At 42.6% G+C, this 20,992-nt stretch overlaps 1 protein-coding gene across 12 annotated transcripts in view; it reads right to left on the minus strand.

Annotated features, from left to right (window-relative positions):
• Window positions 1-19,925, minus strand: part of ANO5 (anoctamin 5) — a 55,147-nt gene extending 35,222 nt beyond the window's left edge. For 2 of the 12 annotated variants that reach the window (XM_048050893.2, XM_066998779.1), the window contains exons 1-4: window positions 19,724-19,925; window positions 9,910-9,954; window positions 7,174-7,244; window positions 1,399-1,446 (exon numbers count right to left, since the gene is read on the minus strand). In XM_048050893.2, the coding sequence (XP_047906850.1) occupies window positions 1,399-1,446; window positions 7,174-7,244; window positions 9,910-9,954; window positions 19,724-19,784 (225 nt within the window). In that variant the 5' untranslated portion in view covers window positions 19,785-19,925. Of the gene's footprint in view, window positions 1-1,398; window positions 1,450-7,173; window positions 7,245-9,909; window positions 9,955-19,723 lie in introns of all 12 variants that reach the window. The other 10 variants (XM_048050891.2, XM_066998778.1, XM_066998783.1 and 7 more) reach the window with 9 other exon arrangements.
• Window positions 19,926-20,992: the final 1,067 nt, after the last annotated feature.

The raw sequence follows: 20,992 nt of genomic DNA on the forward strand, positions 1-20,992 counted from the left end.
ACCTGGAAGGGCAAGCAACATTCGGTGGCTTAAAAACAAAATTAACACGCTCATTCCTACTGCAAGCTGAATATTCGTATACCCCAGCCCTTTCCATGGCAGCAAACATGCTGACAGCTCCAGAAGAAACATCCTGCTGTGCCAAACATACCTGTTCGATGGAAGTTGAAGAGCAAAAAAGCTCCTGTAAAAGCGTTTACACAACATTTGCATATACACAGGCACTCTAGTGAAAATCAAAAAAGCAAACTCCTCTGCGGTTCCTGCACAGTGAACTCAGCTGCTGTCAGACCAGAGAGGCACTCGGCATGACGTTCTCTTCCATCTTCTTTCTTGGAGGAATCCAGGTAGCTGCAGCGCTCACCGCTTCCAAGGAGCGCGTTAACAACACACTCAACACCATTTCCAGTTATGCTTGGTGCAAGCTACACAGTTGCATTCAAAACCATAACCTTTGCCACCAAAAGAAACAAGAAAAGCCCCACCTACTTCAGGGAGCTATTTTTGCACCTTTAGCATACTTGTCTTTCAATTTTGAGCTACAATAAAACCTGAAGGCTCGAAAACATGCATTTCAAAGAAGTTTAAGACACCCAAGATGTTTACACTGAAATCTGAATATGCAGTAAAAGCCTTTCTGGACAAAAGAACAAATTAAACAAGAATAGAACAAAGAAAAATAAAAAGGATGCCAAGAGAGCATGTGTTAATGTAAGACACCAGAACCCAATGTAAGCAAGCAATCTGAATACACCTCAGCATGTACTTCTCCAGTTATGTTAAATGAGTTAATAGTTTTTTCTCCATAAAATAATGGAGATTTCAAGTCTTCTGACATATTTTATAATTACCACAATTATAATATCTGAAAAATTCAGTAAAAGGATATTTTGGGCCTTTCCTTATTATTTTTACTACAATAAGAAAAATATGCAACATTTCAAATGATGCCAGGATTGGTTAAAACACATTCAGGTATCATGCTGACTCAAAGCCCTGCAGATTATCATCATAAAAAGGGATCTCCCATTTGTTAGTCACACCGTAGTCGAAACACCCTATATCCCATGAACCCAAAACAACAGTCAAAAAAAGCAAACTTTCCAGTTTTCTCCACCAATAATTAACTTTTCAATTTTGTCTTTTATTCACCATTTGAACCCTTTCAATTACCTTGAATTTCTCAATTAAGCCATCACATTATATGCTCATGGAGCCATTGCCTAGGAATAGACTCAAAAGCCCCATTCATTTTCATATGCTAGGAAAGCAATTGTTTTTCAAAGGATGGCTTCCCAGAAACTGGAAAATTTTTTAGTGAGGGACTTCTTGGCATATGGTAATAGAAGACGCCACACAAATTCATGCAAGGAAGCATGAATGTTTCTTACTGCTTACCACTTGATGATCAGGGATGAGTAAAGTAGTCTCAGTGCTGCTTAGACCCTGCTGCCAGTGGCATCACGGGAAAAACATAATGTTGTTAGCAATGATGCAAAGGATGCTTTAAAATAAAAGGCTATTTCAGGAAAAACTGTGTAGCTTCGAGTTTAAGTTGCTGCAAAGCTATTCCGTGTGACAGCTGGATTTTCAGTCCAGTTGTCAAAGTTTAGGCAGATCTCTACTTCCTCAGATCAACTGGACCACTAGCCTACTGCCATTGACTTTTACATGGCCAGTATTGATTTTAAAACATTAAGAATTACTTTTAATAAAAGCTATACAGTATTCCTCATCATGTCCATCATAAAAATTCAAGTCCATAAACAATCGGGCACAGACCGCAGTTCACAAACTGATAAAGAACAACTTCTAGCAATACTTCTTATTTGAACATCAGGCAAAATGTACACAACAGACTTCTGCAATTGCATTCAGAACAAATATGATGCCTACTTATTTTTTCAACACAAACTATACACCATGCACACACTGAACAAAAATGGATACAAGTAGACAAATAATGAATCTCGTAGTGTAGACAAGGCAAATATGTATCAGTAACTGTATTGGTTATCCCTAGTGAGACTTGCGAGGACTTCCAGCTTCCTTTTGATACGCAGCCAAGCGAGGCCCCCCCCGACTTGCACTGTACCAGACCCGTGTGTTCCCTTTTTCCCTGCCCGGGGGCTTGCAGGGTGCTGCCACATCCCCTGGCCACACTCCACACGTGGGTTGGGTGATGGGACCGCCAGCACCACAGAGGACTTGACAAAGCAATTATCCTACAAAGACATGGCCACGAGCTATCTGCGCTCCTGGCCCACGGTTATATGAATGCTTAAGCAAGGGATTTTGAGATCAGGCTTCACTACTGGAAAGAATAATGGTTTGCAGTGTCTGATTCTGTTAGTAAGTTCTCACACTGATCTCTTGATTTGCTTCTGAAAAAAAATCACAACAGACCGGCGTAGATGGTGCAAAGGAAAGAAGGACTGTGTTGTGAAAGTGAGAGACTCTCTGAGACTCCCGATTCGCCCCTGTCCAAGCCAGCACCCATCCTTCAGCTTTTCTTCCACCTCTCCTTCCTGCGCACCCTCCACTCACAGCTTCCCACCTTGTGTGTGATTAGATGCAGGCGCAGGCTTTAGCCACCCACTGGCCCTAGGCTGCCCACACTGCTTTACTCAAGGATAAATCTTGGTGAACTGAAATGCCAAAATAGAGCTGGAAGAGTCTAGCTAAAAACCCTCTGTATGTTCCTATGCGTTTTGTCAACTGCTTTTCTGTTTAACCAGGGAACTACTCCCGCTGTCAGTACAATTGTCTGAAATGAATTAACTCGAGTCATGGGGGTTAAGTGTTTCAAAATTGCTGACAGTCAGCATACCTTTTCTTACACATTCAGACTGGTGTAGAGAGACCACTTTTCTGTTATATGCCAAAGTTTATGTACTGTACAACAGGGCTTCTACCGTGATAAAACATAGCCCTCAGAACGGGAGCTAAGCAGTGCTTTCAGAAACACTCAAATAGTCCAACTTCGTTCAGATGAAAGCCAGTAAGTAAAACACTTTGGCACTAGTGGTAGCAGTGTTCAGCTGGTCCTTCATACTTTGCAATCCTCTCTCAGAAGGCTTTAGCATATTCTCTCTCAGATATTCCTCTGAATATGTTTTGTAGTTACACCTGAAAGAAGCCTTTTCATATGTCCAACTAGACTTGGAAACCGATTTGGTCTGTTTCCACAATATTAATAATAGTGCTTCTTTTTTCTTTCTACTCAAAAATCCACTGGTCTGCATTGAAAACTGAACAAGAATGACAGTAATGTACATTATGATGGTGGGATTTTTCCAGAAAAAAATCAACTCATTTGGAATCAGCTAGAGAAGGTACAGTAGCACCTGCTGCTCTCAAAAAAAAATAAAAAATCCATGCGTCATACCGCTAATCTTGGTAAAATACATCCCTTTAACACATTTGATGGAGTTATGCCAATTTACTTCTGCTAACAACCTGGTTTGAATAACAGCTGCTTGTTCTCAGGTCTTCTCATGATCAACTTACAATATGGAAAATACTGAGTAACAGAATTTTTAGTGAGCATTTTGTTGGTGTGAAATTAACAGAAAAGGTGAAAAATTAATATATAGCTGTGAAAAAAGAATTTCTAACTTCTTACAGCCAGACTGGGGCACAGCCCTACAGCTTCACGCAAAGCAGCACAACCAACTGCGAGGGTGAGGAACTCGGGGTCCACGTGCATACACTGCACATATTTTAAGTGACTTTACACTAGGGAGTTGGAACAGCAGACAAATAATCCTTAGTAAATGCCTCTTACAGATGTCAATAAACTACAAACTATCTTCTGATTCAATCTCCCACATAACATGCTATTAAACAGAATTGTCCCATAGTATACTCTTTCTCTCTCTGCATAAACTACAGAAGAAAAACAGATTCTCAGTTTTTATTTCATTCATTTTCCAATTTGCCTGAAAGGACTATCAGAGGCATTTATTTCTTGGAACAGGAACTCTATAAAGACTAATTCAGTAAATTCTACTTCGAGATTCAATTAGGACAGTCATCTATCCCTAACAGGAGTGGTTGTCTGAATTACTGATTTCACAATGACATAATTGGAAGCAGTCTCCTTTGCAGTGCCTACACAAAAACATCCCTATCTTGTCCCTTTTTTCCCCTCTGCAGTCTGCTGAAATCTCCTTGCCTCCCGTCATGACCAAGCATCTAGAAATGATTCATGCTGTGAAGCTTCTAATATGGAAGACTGTTGAACTTTAAGTGCTCCTGCTTCTTTTGGCCTCGTGGGAGATTGAGCAAAGGAGAAAAATGAGACTCAAGAAGCAGATGAGGAAAAAAAACAACCATGCAGTAAAATTCGGAAAGCAGATTAAAGCACAAATGCAAAGTTATGGGGAAGGACCAAAAGCATTGCTGGCTGGAGACATGACTGCTTTTTGAATCCTAAACTTCATCTGACTTTTCTATATGCATTGGCAGGTTTCACGACAGACTGTTTTTCCTCTTTTTAAATTTTACTTGCATAATTCCTTATGTACAGATTACTGTATAAACTGCAAAAGATAAAAATATGCCAGTGAACTATGGATGTTTTCTCTTTTCCATATTTGAAGCTAAATATCTTTTTGCCCTCTCCACTGCTAAACCAACATCAAGGCCTTAGCTTTTTCTTCCAACTGCTGAGCAGAAGTATACTGTTATTTCAAGTTATGTTTTTTCTCTTCCAAAAGGAAAGACAATGCAAGCATACTCTAGCTGTGACCAGAATGTAATTTCAGGTAAATCTTTTCCATTAGTCTTTTTATGAATCAATTCCATTTACGTTTTAAAATCACTGGAATTAAATCCTTTTAAGACTTCAAGTGCTAATACTTCCCAGTCGAAAGGGATATAAATTGAAGTCCATGCTTAAGTAACAAGACATTTACCCATCTGTCATCAGAGTAAATTTATAAAATAGAGAAATGCACTATTGGCCAAAACAAGAACAAAGCACATCCACCTGAGCTTAAAGGGGTCTTTGTAGAAAGAGGAGACAGTATGGGTTTTCTCACAGGCCAGGATTGATGACCCTACTCAGCTCCTACAGGAATGCATTAAGGATGACAAAGACAGGCTATCAACAAACTGAGGGAAAGGAAATTCTTCCAGTCTGTAGAGAAGAAAAGTGAAGTTGAGATGACATATCAAGATAAAGGATTAGCATTATAAGAAAAAAACCAAGGCTATCTTACTGTTGGAATCAATTCATGGAAATACTTTAAGGACAGACTTCACCTGGATATATAGGACATTAATCATCAGGAACTAAGCCTGTCATGGCAGATAAGAGCATGAAATTGGGCAAGAAGATTAAAAGCAACTGTGTAACTTTATGCCACGTTAGTGCATAGAAAGCAAAAGTTTGGTAAATGAGACCATGTTAAGGGATGTGGTATAGGATGATGTGAAACACAGAGAAAGCGTTAACTTAAATGTAAGCAAGCATCAGATGACCAGCTGACCTGAAGAAACAAACTATCTAAAGCCAAGTATGCTGTCTCCTCTTAGAAGGAGAGAGTGGAAGAAAATTAAAGTCAACTACTGAGATGCTAGGACATTTGTTTGTGATACTTAAGAACAAATTAAGAAAAAATAATTGTGTAAGGAAGTAAAAAAGAGAAAAATGCAGCATGATTTTACCAACAGGAGATTCTGAGAGAATAACCAGACCTATTTTTCATAAGGAGACTACCCCCTGGACAAGAAAACCCTGAAGACCAAAGCCTCCTTTCCTATGAATCATAAATGTTCCACCTTTCAAAAAGGTTCAAATCCCATGCCCCTACACATAATGCTTCTCACACCCTTCCTCCCATGTTTCTTGTCTTTTCCCACAGCCGAAGTCATGAAGTGAATTCTTTCAGGCCCTGGTGAAATAGGTCATCTTCATCTAAACAGTGACACTCAACACGAACCCAGAATCAGCTCCAAACTGCTGCCTATCATAGTATGATGATTCATACGCTGTAACCTGAGATAGCGTCAGCCTGGGTTCAGTAAAGTGATTGATATTGTCTGCTCAAAACTTTTCCAGGAGAAAAAGATGTCCATCACACAATAGATGGAGAGGTACCAGACTACTAACAGTCTAACACTAAACTACTAACAGTACTAACACACTAACAGTCCTTTAAGGTGGAACTTGGTAGATTTATAAAAGCATTTGGATGATCGGGCTGCATGTGCTAGCAAGACAAACATCTGTGTAATGTAAGAACTTGGAGTTTAGTCTTGACAGGATCGTCTCTAAATTTGCCTCTTAAAAGTAGATGAGGAAATGTTTTATGCTTTCGAAGTTCAACAGAACTACATTTTGTCAACGTTCAATTCAACAGTATCATTTCTGGGGAATGCTTTCAGCCAACATAAGACACCATATTTCAACAGAGCAGCTATTTCTATTCTTACCTAAAAGTCTTCCTATGTTCCTTAAACATACAATAACAAAGAAGAAATCAGACAACAGAAATTAAAACACTAATTTCAAGATCATGTAATTTTCAATATTCTTTTTAGATCCATTTCTTAACTGAAGAGTATCCGTACACCTGTATGTAAGATACTGCATACTTTATGTATTAAGCAATGAGGTACTGTGAAAAACAAGTAACTGATGCTTTTTGGATTGCCCAACTTTTGGGTTGCATTTCTTGCAAGGAAGAGGTATTCTTATAACTCTTCTAATTGGCTTTCTCATAAACAGCTGAATTATTAAAAAAGTACCTAGAGCACAGGAGTGTAAGAGTGCCTTGATTTCCTAGTAGCATAGCACGTAGTATAAAACCAAGTGTTGGGGTTGTGGAAGAGTATTATGCTTTTCCGATTACCAAAACACTGCGATATGCGATTCTTCTTTCAAGACTCACACTGGGAGCGCTGTTAAGCCCCATACTGTTCCACTACTGCTAGCTGTATTGTGTTGCAGTCTCTTACAAGACTCAGTGAATAGCAGCATTACTTGTTTGCTTTTGCTCCTTCAAAACACTGGAGAAAAAAAAAAAAACATGTGCATGGATAAAAATGTACATATGAGAGAATCTAACAGCAGTATTATTTTCCAAAACTAATTTCATCTTTCACAGTACTGTTCCCCTCTCTTTTTACCAACAGAGTGTTAATGCTACCTGTACTGTACCTTACCTCTGAGCTGCTTGGGACCTCTGATCCTGCAGTTGAAAGCGTTTCACATAAAGGTCCATTGCTTTCTTCCCCTAAAAATATTCAAAGAAACATTCATATAAGTACATGCCTTTTAAAATACCCTTGTATTTGAAAGTGAAGAGAAACTTGAAGGCACAGAGCTATGAACAAGCAAAAGCAATAGCTGGAAAGTGATATTCAGCTATATAAGACCTTCACAAATGATTTTTTGAAGGGATAAAGAACGCCCTGAGACACAAGACACTCAGCCTGTACCAACTGGCTGTAACCTCACAGTCACACAGTTCTAACTGTGACAAGCAAAATCCAGATGAATCACGTATTTGAGAGGATAAAATTCTTTCTTGCCTCAAATGTCCTATGAGTTACTGTCTAATAAGGGTCCAACACCTGGAGCTTTGCTGCCTTGTTTCTCAAAGTTCTGTTATCTCTGGGGTTGTTTGCTAGAAATTGTTTTCTGCTTCTAAGGGATTAACGGTACGATGGTAAAGCTCATGATTAAAGACACATAAAGGAGATATGATGATAGAATCAAGAACATCAACTTAAGTTACCAAAGCTCGTTTAAAAAGTTCCTTAATTTTAACAGCAGCATTGAGCTCTGCCTTTCCCACAGAAAAGTCAGTCTGCCAAGGAGACTACTACTTAATGGTAACACGATAGGGGAAATTACGCTGAGCATCTTTAAATACCTAAATCATATTGAGAGGTTGGCTGGGTTTGTGGCTCTGAACCTCCTCTGTCAACAGTTTCCTCTGGAGATCAATTCCGAGCCCATAAGCTCAGCTCCTACTCTAAGCAGACTCTGTACACAGCCATCTCCTTGCTGATCAGACAGGGCAGTCATTTAAATAACTCCCCCGCCAATGGAAAAGGATAAGCGGTTTTGTAAACAGCTCATCACAGCCTACAGCAGGAATCTAATCAAGGTGCCTCTTTCTTCCAGAAGAGGATTTATCATGCTCCTCTCTCCGTCAAACAGCAAGGAAGCATCAATGGGTATAGCTCAGACCGGACAGAGTATCACAGCTTAGACCAGAGCACTTTCAGACAACTACAGTTACTTTATTCCTACAAATAACAGGAGCCTATGTTTTTTATTTGTTTAAAAAAACAACAACAAAGAGGCTGCAAATACTTCCTGTCAAAAATCACATCTGTGCAGAACAAAAAACATTCTTCAAAAGTTTTTAATAAACTACAGAGACAAAGAGAAAAAAATGCTCTCAAGCTGTATCTAAGCTTGCTTAGAAATAATGGTCTTTATGACTTTTAATCTTACATCTGATGTGATGAGAAACTGGGCAATGGTATATAATGATACATAACAGCAGAAACATCTTCGTTATACTAAACCTACAGTTGTTGCATGCTATTTCATTATGGAAAACACGCCTGCACAATCTGTATTTGTAGGTATCTTGTAGTTTGAAAAGGTTTATACACCTAGAGAAACACCTGCACACTGTTTGTATATGCTTACACACCTGTTTGTATATGCTGACAGAAGCATGGAGACCAACATTAAATCATGTGGAAGTAACTAATTTAGGCTCATTTTTCCTACCCAAATTTATCATAAATGCTAAAGGGACTATGCTCCAAGACAACATCAAACGCAGAAAAGGCATTAAGAAACAGCTTCAGCACAGAAGTGAACTCAGGTTACTTCCCAAACAGCACAAACGTTCAACACAAGAGAACCACAAGGCACAAAACAGGAGAATATCATAAGAATACCGCAGTCTTTACTCAAAAGACAGCCACTATCAAAATATCCAGAACAAATTGCTTGAGAAACTGTTTCTGCAAGGATATTCCTGGAGAGAGGCTCTACCTTGATACAGGGCTGTCTGTAAGCATACGTAAACTTGGCAGCTGCCTAGAACAGCTGAAACAAAAGAAAGGCAGCACCACCACGGCACTCTGGTGGCTGCTTTGCCCATCAGGCAGGAAAGCAGGTTGGCTGCTGCAGCTTTGGCTTAAGGTAGCAAACCCAGGGCCCAGAGGCAGACGGCCCAAGGGTTTCAGCACCCAACTTTCCATGGCAGCAGCAGCCTGGCACCTCATCCCCCGAGCCATGGCATTCAATTTGCCAGTGATGCTGAGAGGACTTGAACCGACTCCGCAGCCTACAACAGCTTTGGCGGTTGTATTTTCTGGATTATAATTTCTGTAGCTGTGAAAATTGAACCATGGGAACAAGCATGATTATGAACTTTCTTGGGAAATGCTCTTCTAGTAGCATAGCTAATAAACTTGTGAAAAGAAATCCTCTCGGTAGCTCTAATCCAGGGGAATAAAACTGAATTAACGCAGGTGCAGCACACAAGAAGGAAGAAAGAGGATGCAAAACATAAGCCGAGAAATACAACATACTTAAACGTTTGCTCCTTGAACAACATATAAGCAGGTTCCTAGACAGCAGTACAAGAAAATGCATGTCCATGTCATGTATGAAGGTGTAAGGGAGCTGCAACCCAGAACTGCAACAAGCACTATGAATGCAGATGCCAGGCTAGCGCGTAGCCAAGAGGATAAGTAAAAACCGACTTGTAAATCCCACTGCAAAAAAAAATGGCCTGTGTGTGACATCAGCGATTCAAATAAACTGAAGTCTGATTTCCAAGAGGCTCTTGGAATTTTAAAAACAAAAAAAAGCAACAGAGGGCACAGACAAAAGGAAGGAAGGTGGGACGCTGGCTAGTACAATACCTTCTGACTGCAACAGCTTGAACTTGGTGAGAACCGCAATGTCATCTTTAAAAGGAAAAAACACTTCAGTAAGAACCAAAAGCCTTTTTAAGGACAATCCATTTCTAACATGAATCCATTTAATATGTCTCCTCCACCCTCTACAGTAAGGGCCCAATAACCAAACGAATGAACAAGCAGTGACAAAGGCCCGTGACCTAGGCAGAAAGCACACAGCAGGCTTCTCTTGAAACCTCTGCATTTGCCCTTTTGTCCAGGCACTTCATTGGGCAACAGAAGCAAGGATGTCACTTCCCCATATCGGCAGCAGGGTGGACATTAATAGTTTCCCCTAGCCAAGAAAATGCCTTTAAAACACATTCAAGAAATTGCATCCTCCTATCTAAAGGTGGAGTACAATGATACATACTGATAAAACCCCGATAAAACCAGCATTTTTAAGGGAACTGCCTCATTCTTCAACACTCCATGCTCTACTTTATGTAAAAAGATCTAAAACCATCAGCACACCAAAAGGAATGACAACATCTGCTAAACATACACAGCCCTTCAAAATTCACTCGTACGAATTGTGGTCAGGCGTCGCGATTTTGTCTTTTTGTTCAAAATTAACCAGAGAACCACGCTATGATTATCAAGATCTATTAAAATAGTTTCAATGTTCATTCATATTACTGGTCTTTCAGAGGCATGCATGTCATATCTGAAGGAAATGCTGCTTTCCCTATGTTATTTTTGGTCTCCCACAGCCCTACAATTCTGTGCACAGCTATTTCTAATTCCTTAAACATATGCATCCTGGGAGTTGGACATGGCTGGAAATGAGTAAGCTTCCTATGCCTGTAATTTCGCAGTATTATTAACATACGCTATCCTAAACTATACCCGACCACAAGGGAATCTACTTATAAACTTGCAGTATGCCACCCTGAACAATTACAGACCACGTCTATGTCAATTACAGATCTGGATGATCAACAGTAACCCAAAACAGTTCACAGAAATCAACATTCAGAACTGGAGACTGGAGAATAGACTGGAGAATCCAACCATGACTGATTTGGCCTGTTAGGATAACTGTAGTCTGCTCCACACACACAGAAAAGTACTTTTACTAATGCAATCTTACTATTTCCATAACCAGCATGAAAAATGGCTTGGGGTGTAATGAACTGGTGAGTCATTCTGGAATAGTCCAAGTTTGTTCACAGTGCCTGAATCACTTCCTTTTTTCTACACAGCACTTTAGGAAAAATAATTGAAGCAATTTCATTCCGCGTTTGAACCTATTGGTTAAATGAAGTAGTTTACTATGATTAGTACTTAGGAATCAAAAAGCTGTCCTTCAAAACTTGTCTGTTCATTCCCTGATGAAGGACAAAAATCCCTGAACGGTCTGGACGCTGACATGCTTACAGTTTTTCAAAGGCACCACTGTAGCCACAATTTAGGGAAGCAAGCAATCTATTTGAGTATGACTGCAAGTCTAAGATCAGACGAATGGATGAAGACCGCCTGCTTGACTGACCTGACTGTTCTGAGACAGTATGATAGGAAGTGGGAAATTCGCTTTGATTATACCGCTAATACGGATTTTATAAAACTAAAATTTAAAGTGACCCAAGGGAAAATAAACAGTTATTCACCTTACCAAATAGTGAAAGAAAATTTTATTTCTGGATATCCTGAAGATACCGTCTTAATAAAGCCCTGCCATTATTCAATATGCTTGCCTGTCTGATGGGACAATAGGAATCAATTTAAAAACATGGTTACATATTGCTAAATCAATATCGTATTTATGGCACCGTGTCCTGTGCTCCCACAAGATCGCCGTGGGATTAGTGTTGTAATTGTCGACTAGGACCTACTCTGACTGATTCCAACTCTCAAGGAGTCTGATTCAGCAATGAATCACTAACAAAAATGCATACTGAAGATTACTGCTCCGAAATAACATCATTCATTCCACATAAGCTTTATAATGATTATTCTAAGTGCCTCCATATCTCAGAAAAGCATGGCTTTAAAATAACTTATTAACTAAATTTATGCGTATATTGACCAAATCCACCCTGTTGACAGGACACAACCCAGCTGTGCAGTGAAGCCTGACTCGCTGCGCCCTGCTTGCCTGGGATCACGCGCTGTAGGGGAATCACGGCAGGACCCAACTAGACTCCCCAGCTCGATGACTGCATTGCCTGGGGGAACTGAGGTCCCACCTAGTCTGCTGGCTCCTGAGCAAGTTAAATAAACACTGTTACTTCACCTGGCATCATCCGAAGATTAACAACTGCACTCCTGAGCCAAAGATTCAATCTCAAGGTTACGCTTCAAGTACTTTATACCCACTCAGGGCTGCTCCTTAAAATTTAAAACTATTCCTTAACAATGAAAACATTCGATTTTCCATAAACCCAAGATAATTTACTAGGAACATATTAAAAGAACTTCATGATCCCCTTGGAAGAAAAAAATGCGTTCAATTATTACCTGCTTCATGGTCATATTAATTTACAACGTTTGTTTTATTATTAATGAGTGATTGCACAGAATGGGTATTTATCAACACATAGGTAGTAAAATAAAAAACAGCAGCAATTTAAACAGATGAATATATAGGAAAAAAATCAATGCTAACAATAACAATTTGGAAAAGATACAGTCCTTACTTCTACTCTAATTTTGACCATGAGCCAGCTGTGTGCCCTGGTGGCCAAGAGGGCCAATGGGATCCTGGCATGCATTAAAAGGAGTGTGGCCAGCAGGTCAAGGGAGGTGATCCTCCCCCTCTACTCTGCCCTGGTCAGGCCTCACCTGGAGCACTGTGTCCAGTTCTGGGCTCCCTGGTACAAAAAAGACAGGGAACTCCTGGAAAGAGTCCAGCGGAGGGCCACAAAGATGATACGGGGCCTGGAGCATCTTCCCTATGAGGAAAGGCTGAGAGACCTGGGTCTGTTCAGCCTGGAGAAAAGAAGACTGAGAGGGGATCTCATCAATGTTTATAAACACCTGAAGTGTGGCAAACAGAGGGATTTGTCCAACCTCTTTTCTGTGGTTTGTGGGGAAAGGACAAAGGGCAATGGCCACAAGATGGAGCACAGGAAGTTCCGCACCAACATGAGAAAGAACTTCTTCACGGTGAGGGTGACGGAGCACTGGAACAGGCTGCCCAGGGAGGCTGTGGAGTCTCCTTCTCCGGAGATATTCAAGGCCCGTCTGGACGCCTACCTGGGCAGCCTGCTCTAAGGAACCTGCTTTGGCAGGGGGGCTGGACCCGATGATCTCTCGAGGTTCCTTCCAACCCCTACAATTCTGTGATTCTGTGAATCTCTAGTATAGTAAATGTGTATTTTAAATCAGAACATCAGGTTTACTCCTAGCTGCCTTCCTTTTATAAAGACTATAAAACCTCCCCTTTTGATTAGAAGGGACTGGGTTAAAAAAATAAAAGTTGTGTAAATCTGTTTTAGCAAAAAACCACAAGCATAGTGTTGTAACAGAACTTGAATGACCCTTTCATGTGGTTAGGGCAATAACCACTACTGTATTGTAAGTCCTGTCTGTGCGAGTTCATCAAATGTGCTGTGAGCACCCAAGGTAGCATTTATACCTTTTGGGACCTATCATTTTGCAGAACGGTACATGCCAAGTGATTAATGGGTTCAAATGCAATTGAAAGAGAAAACCCAGATGAGCGATAGTTGGATAAAGTCAGGTATTTTTACATTGGGTTGCATTTAGGTGCATATAAGTGATGGGGAATAGGATGGCAAATAAACCTTAGAAAAGCAGGGTTAGTAAAATACCAGCCAGCAGAAGTCCTGGCAACTCGTGAAGGACTACGGCCGTGCCTGTTTGCACTTGGACTATTTATATGTCAAGGGCCATTTTTCATCAGCACTGACTGCAGAAGCGGACAAACAGCTCGAGCAACTGCTGTGCGCATACATGGAAATGGCAGGTGCGTGCCCCTCTCACTCCAGAAAAGAGGAAGAGAAGGCAACTGCCCTATTGCTTTCTGTCACAGCCCAAGAGCGGCAAGCACTTCAAAAGGTGCTACGTACAGACTTGCTTTCCTAGTGTTCCCAGAGGCCCCTTTAAAATCTCACAGCATTATTCATTAATGCACTGCTCCGACTTTCACTGAAATCATTGATTTAATAGTGAAGCAACGCAATCTCTCATTTCTTTCAGCATTCGCCATGCACTAGAAGCAGCAGGGGGCCCAACACACTGCTTGCTCTATGGACGGGCATTACGTTCCCACCCTTGCACAAGAAATCTTCTGTAGAGACTGCAAGAGAAAAGCAACATGTCAACAGGGAGCTCAAAATGGGGCAATAGTGGGAAAACAGAGTGGGGACTGGATTCGCAAAAGTGAGGAACATATATGACTTGTATTTACTCAGTGAGTATTTACTAAGCAAGTAAAAAGCACACCACAAAAAAACAGGCCTTGCTGTCCGCTGGCAGGATTCCTCAGCTGCTTGTGACCTGGACACTTCATTTCAGACACTGGGCAGCTTCCCCACCCCATTTCCCACCAACCAACAAAACGAGCAGGGCAACAGACCAGGGCTGCTGGCACTTAGGGTTTCTGATGTAAGCACCAGCTAATGAACAGGACCCAAGTAAGCCAAGACAACTAACTAGCCAGTGGCCTCAAAAACACATCTGTTTGACATTACTTGTCCACATGGTATATTTCTAGCACACTGTAAATTGGGCAAATATAGGCTCTCTGATTTCCTACCAGATAATTAAGAAAAGCCTTTGGAATAACAAACCCCAGGGCCTTTTCTAATATAGGGTTAGCGCGGAAAATTAAAGGTCTGCATCGTGAGCCCTACCCACATGGCTTGCTGGCATTCTGCTGCCTTGCCAAAGGCCTCAGATTTCACGTTTACCCTTGGGAGCCAGCTAAGTAAGGTCACGTGGGATTTCCAGTTAGAAAACTGCATTTCACCTTAAGATACTCTCACTTCCCCAAAAAATGCATTTGGAACTTCATTAGCTCTCTTGGTCATCATCCTGTTTGTTTTGCTTGGATCTCCTGATACAGTCAGAACCGTCCTCCTCAGTCCCTTCCTGATGCAGTGTGAAAAGAGTAATCCCAGCACACCCTCGGATGTATTCGAACTACATATAAATAGATTCTGAACCCTTTACTGGATTACCACAATACTGAATTAACTTAGGTAGGGAATTAAGCTATTTTCTCAGCCGTTCTAGAGAAATACTCTTAAGCAGATATTTATGTTGCATCCCTCGCCCTGCCCAGATTGGTGAATTCAGAATGGTATTAGGTTACGTTACCAAAGGTAATTACTGATTACCATGCTCCTCAGAGCACTCAGTTCTCAGCACTGATTCCAAACGCCTGCCTTATTCTAGGCCCACAGCAGCAACTTGTCTGCTAGCATACCTCTTCTTGGCATGCATCCAGCTAAAGCAAGGAGCACGTGTTAACAGTCATAGGTCCACGCAGGAGGTTCATCACGGAAAAATGTCTGTGTCTACTGTATAATCCAAGTAGCCAAGTCCCAATCTGGAGTCAACCCCACCCCTCCAAGAATTATTAGTCCTCAAAAACAACTCCTGACATATTATTCAGCTTTCTGCAGATTGCTAACACCTCAAAACCCTTTACAGAACTGTAATTGCAAGAAGCATCCCTAGCAATACGACACAAATAAAATTCATCCCCGTGGTACATTTATACACATGCACTTGTGGAAATACTACCCCCAACCATAACTACTAGTAGTACAGAGGTACTGCTAGATAGCAAAGCACAACCTCTGCAATCGTATTGCTCTTCAGTTCCACCCCCAGATAACAATAAAACAACACAGAAAAGTTCACTGCATTACTACCTTGCCACATAATGTGAAAAGGTGCCAAGTGGTGTTGTGTGCCAGATCATGTTTCCAATACTTTTGGAATATGTTTGTATTAGGTGACCTGTACGTCTCCTCCATGTGCATACATGCACAACACACAAATTAGTATACAGACAGTAAGCACGAACAATTTCTTTTGATGAAATATCTGCCAACAGTTTTCTGAGACTAATTTTAAATGTCCATTTTCAGCAGAACCCTTACATCTTATCTGAGTTTTTTCCTTGAGTCTCAGTAATTATTAATGACTTGTACATAGCTGTTGAGGTGCTCTTCCAATTTAGGATAGTTATCTCATTTCTGTGGAGTACAGACTTCTCTCAAACAACAAAACCCTGCATTTCAACTAAGCTCTCTGTTCGTACAGGTGCTGACTAATGCCAGGCAGATTGCATTTATCTGTACAATAAAAGTTGGAAAAGCAAACTAACTTTGAATTTTGTTTAGTAACTTGAGAATTACCTATAAAAACTTTCCGGTGTACCATATCAGACTTGGGTCATAAAATTTCATGGACCAGCAACAGAGACTGGCAAGCCTCCAACTGTAGACGTACTTTCATAATTTTGAATTTTAGTCAGATCTAAAGCCTATTTCTTATTAAAAAAAGAAAGACACAAAGCAAAATCCTATGCATTGGAAACCTGCCTTTCAATGAGTCCCGTAAAGGTGAAGCAGTGACCCTGTTTTATATAAAGGCTAAACAGCATTGGCCTGAGATGGCAGAACCAGTTCAGTTCTCTCTTCCAGTTGACAGAGTTCAGCTGTATTCCCCAGCTCTCAGAAAAGTGGCCTGAACATCCCACATAATTGCCAGTGGGTTAAAAAGGCAGGCGAGAGCACTTAATGCTCCCTTTGGAGCTGCTCCACTTTGCCAGTCAGAAAAAGTTGACAAAAGTGACTTTACTCTCACATGCAGGGTCATGAACTAAAAGAAAAGTGTTAGGTCTCATTCACCAGTCCAAGGGCAAATCATTGTAACTTTTTTTTCTTTTTTTTCAAGTTGACAATCACTGGGTGAAATTCCTATTTAACCCCACTCCACTACAGTGGTTAAAGTTTGCAGTTTTTAATTAAAAGCACTACAGCAAAATAGCTTTTTGCGTGCACTAAGATACAAGGCAATATTGTGCAAGCTATGGGGATCTGTTCCAAAAAGCAAACTTGCCTACCACAAACTGTAATTTTCTTTTAAAACGAGGTTTACCTTTTGGATACCCAACACATATTTAAACTGTGCCCCTGCAGGGACACAGCTCAGGCAGTAAAGAAATTCCACAAGAAATTCTACACATTGGTTGGCAGGGCTAATGCAGTATCGCCTCACCTGCCTTTTATATTCTCAACTATGCCCAAATTTCTTGGAGCTTTTATTTCATTACCTGCGAATACATTTTCAAACAGTTTTTGTATTAATACATCTTCCATTTTAGTCCAGTGGGAGCATGATAACCCATCTTTGTTTCTACAAATTGACTGGAAATTATTACATACATATCTTCAGTAATTAAAGACAGATGTAGTTTTGAACATAGGCCTACGTTTTGATTTTAAATTGCTAATATAAATCATAAATTCAATTAAATAAACAACATGCTCTTAAACAGTAGTAACATTTGGTCCCAAATAGCGATGCATTACCAGAAGTCAACACTGTCACAAGCATTTTTTGGAAGTCACACCATCAGCTTCTCCTGGTATTTCGGTACCTTTCTCGGAGGGACCACAGGCAAGATGACCAACCACCTCGGTGAGCATTACAATTTAAAACAGTCAGGTAAATCTTAGAAAGATGAGCCATGGCTTTGGTCCACTCCCCTGCTACTGAAGGGGAACATGAATAATCTTTCTGCCTTGCAGAGGAAAAGCCTGGTTTGGCCTCCCCACACAGGTTCCATGTTCTTGTAGAACCACACATATGAAGGCAGCACAGCTCAAAACACGGCACTGAGCCAATTGCGAGCTTCCCGAACATCTGCGGTTTTGGGGTGTATTCCCCAACAGAGATACTGTAGCGTGAGCATCTCATGCAGGAAAAATAACGCTGAACAACAGCATAGACAAAGAAATATTCCTAACAACAAACTATGGTGTTCTTCTTTTGATACTTATATTTGATTGTTCCAAGTTCACTTCCCTTATTTTTTTTTTTATTTTTTTTTTTTTATATTTAGGTGGATGCCACACAGCTTCAACAAAAAGCAAAATCACACACTTGAAAGTGGAAGTTATTACCTCATACTGGTGTAACTCAACAGGAAGCCAGAAAACTTCCTTCAAGGTAGAAGATTTGGCATGTGAACTCCAGACAGACTGCACACTCAACTAGCTGCTGCTGCTGGTAAGTTGCTTTTCATTCCCCTGACTTGTTCTTCAGCATTCAAGTTTAATGAAAGGCTGTAGTAAACTAGAACGAAGTGCACGTGTGCTCCCCAGATATTAATGTGTCTTTAAGGAAAAGACGCAGCACTTATTTATTCTTCTGCCTTGTTCCTATTTACTCACACAGACCCTACTGTGTGAGCAGACATCAGGCAGCTATGGCTTGAAGCCTGTGTAAGGCCACCTTCTCCTTCAGAGCACTAAGCATATGTTTAGATCTTTGAGATGTCCCAGTGGTAATATATACATATTGATAGCTTTTGTAGGCCATAACTGAAGGAAGACCTCATTTATTTTAAACCAAAGACTTTTATTGGGACAACCAATTAACAAACTTGTAAAAGTCTACTCAGCCCATATGAAATTATTTTTCCGTTTTAGGAAAGTATTTGATTAAAAAGTGAATTGAACTGGTACATGATTTTGGATGCACAGTTATGTGCTACTGTACAGTATAAGCTAATAAGTCATCCTTGTTCACTGAAACCCCTTACATTCAGTGTTTATGACTAAAAAGAAACCAAAAAAGCCCCACAAGATGCTCATGGGAAAAATGAGAGCTACAGGATTCAGTTTACATACCAGACTTCCAACATCACTCCCTACACAGTTACCACACGTTCTGTAACTATTTTTCCATCCCAAGCTCCGCCAGCCGAGCAGCCCCTGGTCAGCGCCGCAGCCCAGGTCGAGCACTTCTGGGCCGTGACTCCGGCCTCCATGCAGGGCTGGGATAACAGCTGGCAGGCTGTGAGGCTGCCATACCCCGCCTGCTCCGACCCCACAGCCAGACTGCCAGCTCGGGGGCCTTCCTCGAGGAAGGCCAAGGCTGGGCTGGGCTGGCACAGCTGGGACATCAACGCCGCTGTCACCGCAACTGGCTGCTTCTGGGCAAGTTTTGCACTCATCGTTTGCTGCCAGCTCTCTGAAACAAATCAGTCAAGTATTTTGAAACCTGCGAGCGTACGCTGTTGCTTAAGCTGTTTAAAATGGTATTACGTTTTATTTTTTCCTAAAACAAACGCTGTCATCAAGCTCACGAAGGAGAAGAGACAGCTGCCAAGCCCGGCACGGATCCAAAGGTGGTGCTTCCCTCCTGCGGGGGCTGCACCTTTGCGGCTGCTGCCAAAGCATGGCTCCCACCAACTTTTCCTAGGCCAAAGGGTCGTGGGGTTTATTTGGGGCGTGCGAGTTTTCAGGATGTTGCTGCATTACCGCACCGCCAGCTCCGGCTCGGCGCTGCCCACCCGCTCGGCACTCGCAGCCCGGCGCCGGGCTCGCAGGGCCCCGCCAGCTGCCGGCCAGGTGCGGCGGGCGCTGCCCGGCCGAGCCGCGGCTCTCGCCTCCCGCCCGCTCCCAGCCCCAGCCGGGGAGCCCCGGCAGGGCCCGGCCCCTCAGCGCCAGGCCCCGGCAGCGGAACGGGGCAGGCGGCTGCATCCCGCCCGGCCCGGCCCGGCCCTGCCCTGCCCAGCCCGGCGGGCACGGAGCCTCGGAGCGGCCGCTCCCGCCCCGCGGGCACCTACCGTCGGCGGACGGGGCCATCTCGATGAGGGTCTCGCTCGCCTTCCTGCCCAGGCGGTTCATGGCGGCTCGCCTTCCCCGCGCTCCTCCCGGCCCCTGCTCGCCCTCGCCGGGCGCTGGCCGCCGCCTCCCGGAGCGGAGCGGTGCGGTGCGGTGCGGTGGGGAGCAGACCGGGGTGAGTCAGGGGGCGGGCGGGCGGCCATGCATGCGCACTGCCCGCGGGGCGGGGCGGCCGCCGCCCGGGGAAGCCGGGGCTCCATGGCGGGGGCTCCCTGACGGGGCGGAGGAGGACGCGGCCTGGCCGCTCCCCATACTATCACCCCCCCCTCAGCCTTTGGCCCTCGAAGGCCGCCCTGCGCCTTCCCCGCACATTTGGAAAGACAAATGGTCATTTGTCGATTTAGATACAGCAGTGGGGCTGTCTTTGTTTCTGGGTCTTTTATCATAACGTATCTTTTATGAGAGAAGTTGAAGGAAGTGTGATAGAGTAACATTCACTTCAGGGGGTTCTCGTTTTTTCTCGCTGGGGAGGAAAGCTGGCCCTCCTGGTCCTGCCGCAGGGGTGGCAGAACAGCACGCTGCTCCTCACCTCTGCTGGATCAGGCACTAAAAGGTATCGCTGTCGGCTGTCCTGACTGTGGATTCACAGCAGTGCTAGTAAAAGCGTTGTTTTGGCTAGCTGTCCTTGGGTCTTCGAAGTCATAGGTGAGAGAGACAGAAATAAGAACAAACCCTGAGGAAGGGAAAACAGGGCATGGAAAGGTGGCAGATGAAACTCAAGTCTTTCCGTCTGGGTGTTGGATCAAGAGAGAAAAGCAACACCAGTTTGGCCCTGGTCCCTCGGTCTGGCCCAGCCTGCTTTGGCCTCCCTCAGGGGCTCCAAACCAGGCCTCTCCCCACACCCCCACAGAAGGCTCCGGTGGCGGCTGCTGCGCGCTGCCCTGGAACTGCTGTCATCTTTATGTCCCTAACAGCCCCATCTTCTCATACCTTCAGTAACTAGGGGTAGTTTCCGATGCGCTGTTTGTCCAATACAGTGGTTTCGCATATTTTTTATTCATTTGCACTCCCTCAGGGCAGATCTTGAGGCCTTTTTACCGATTAACATTTTTGTTTATTTGGCGTGTACTGACAATATAACAATTGTATGCAACAAACATACAAGGTTTTGTTACTTGAGCAACTAGCATGCAACACCAGTTTCATGGAAGATTTCTCAATCCTAAAGTTAATCAAGTCAAGCAAGTCCCTCAGTTAAGGTGCTGGGCCTG

Source organism: Anser cygnoides, chromosome 5, assembly GCF_040182565.1.
Source record: "Anser cygnoides isolate HZ-2024a breed goose chromosome 5, Taihu_goose_T2T_genome, whole genome shotgun sequence".
NCBI classification, from domain to species: Eukaryota; Metazoa; Chordata; class Aves; order Anseriformes; family Anatidae; genus Anser; species Anser cygnoides.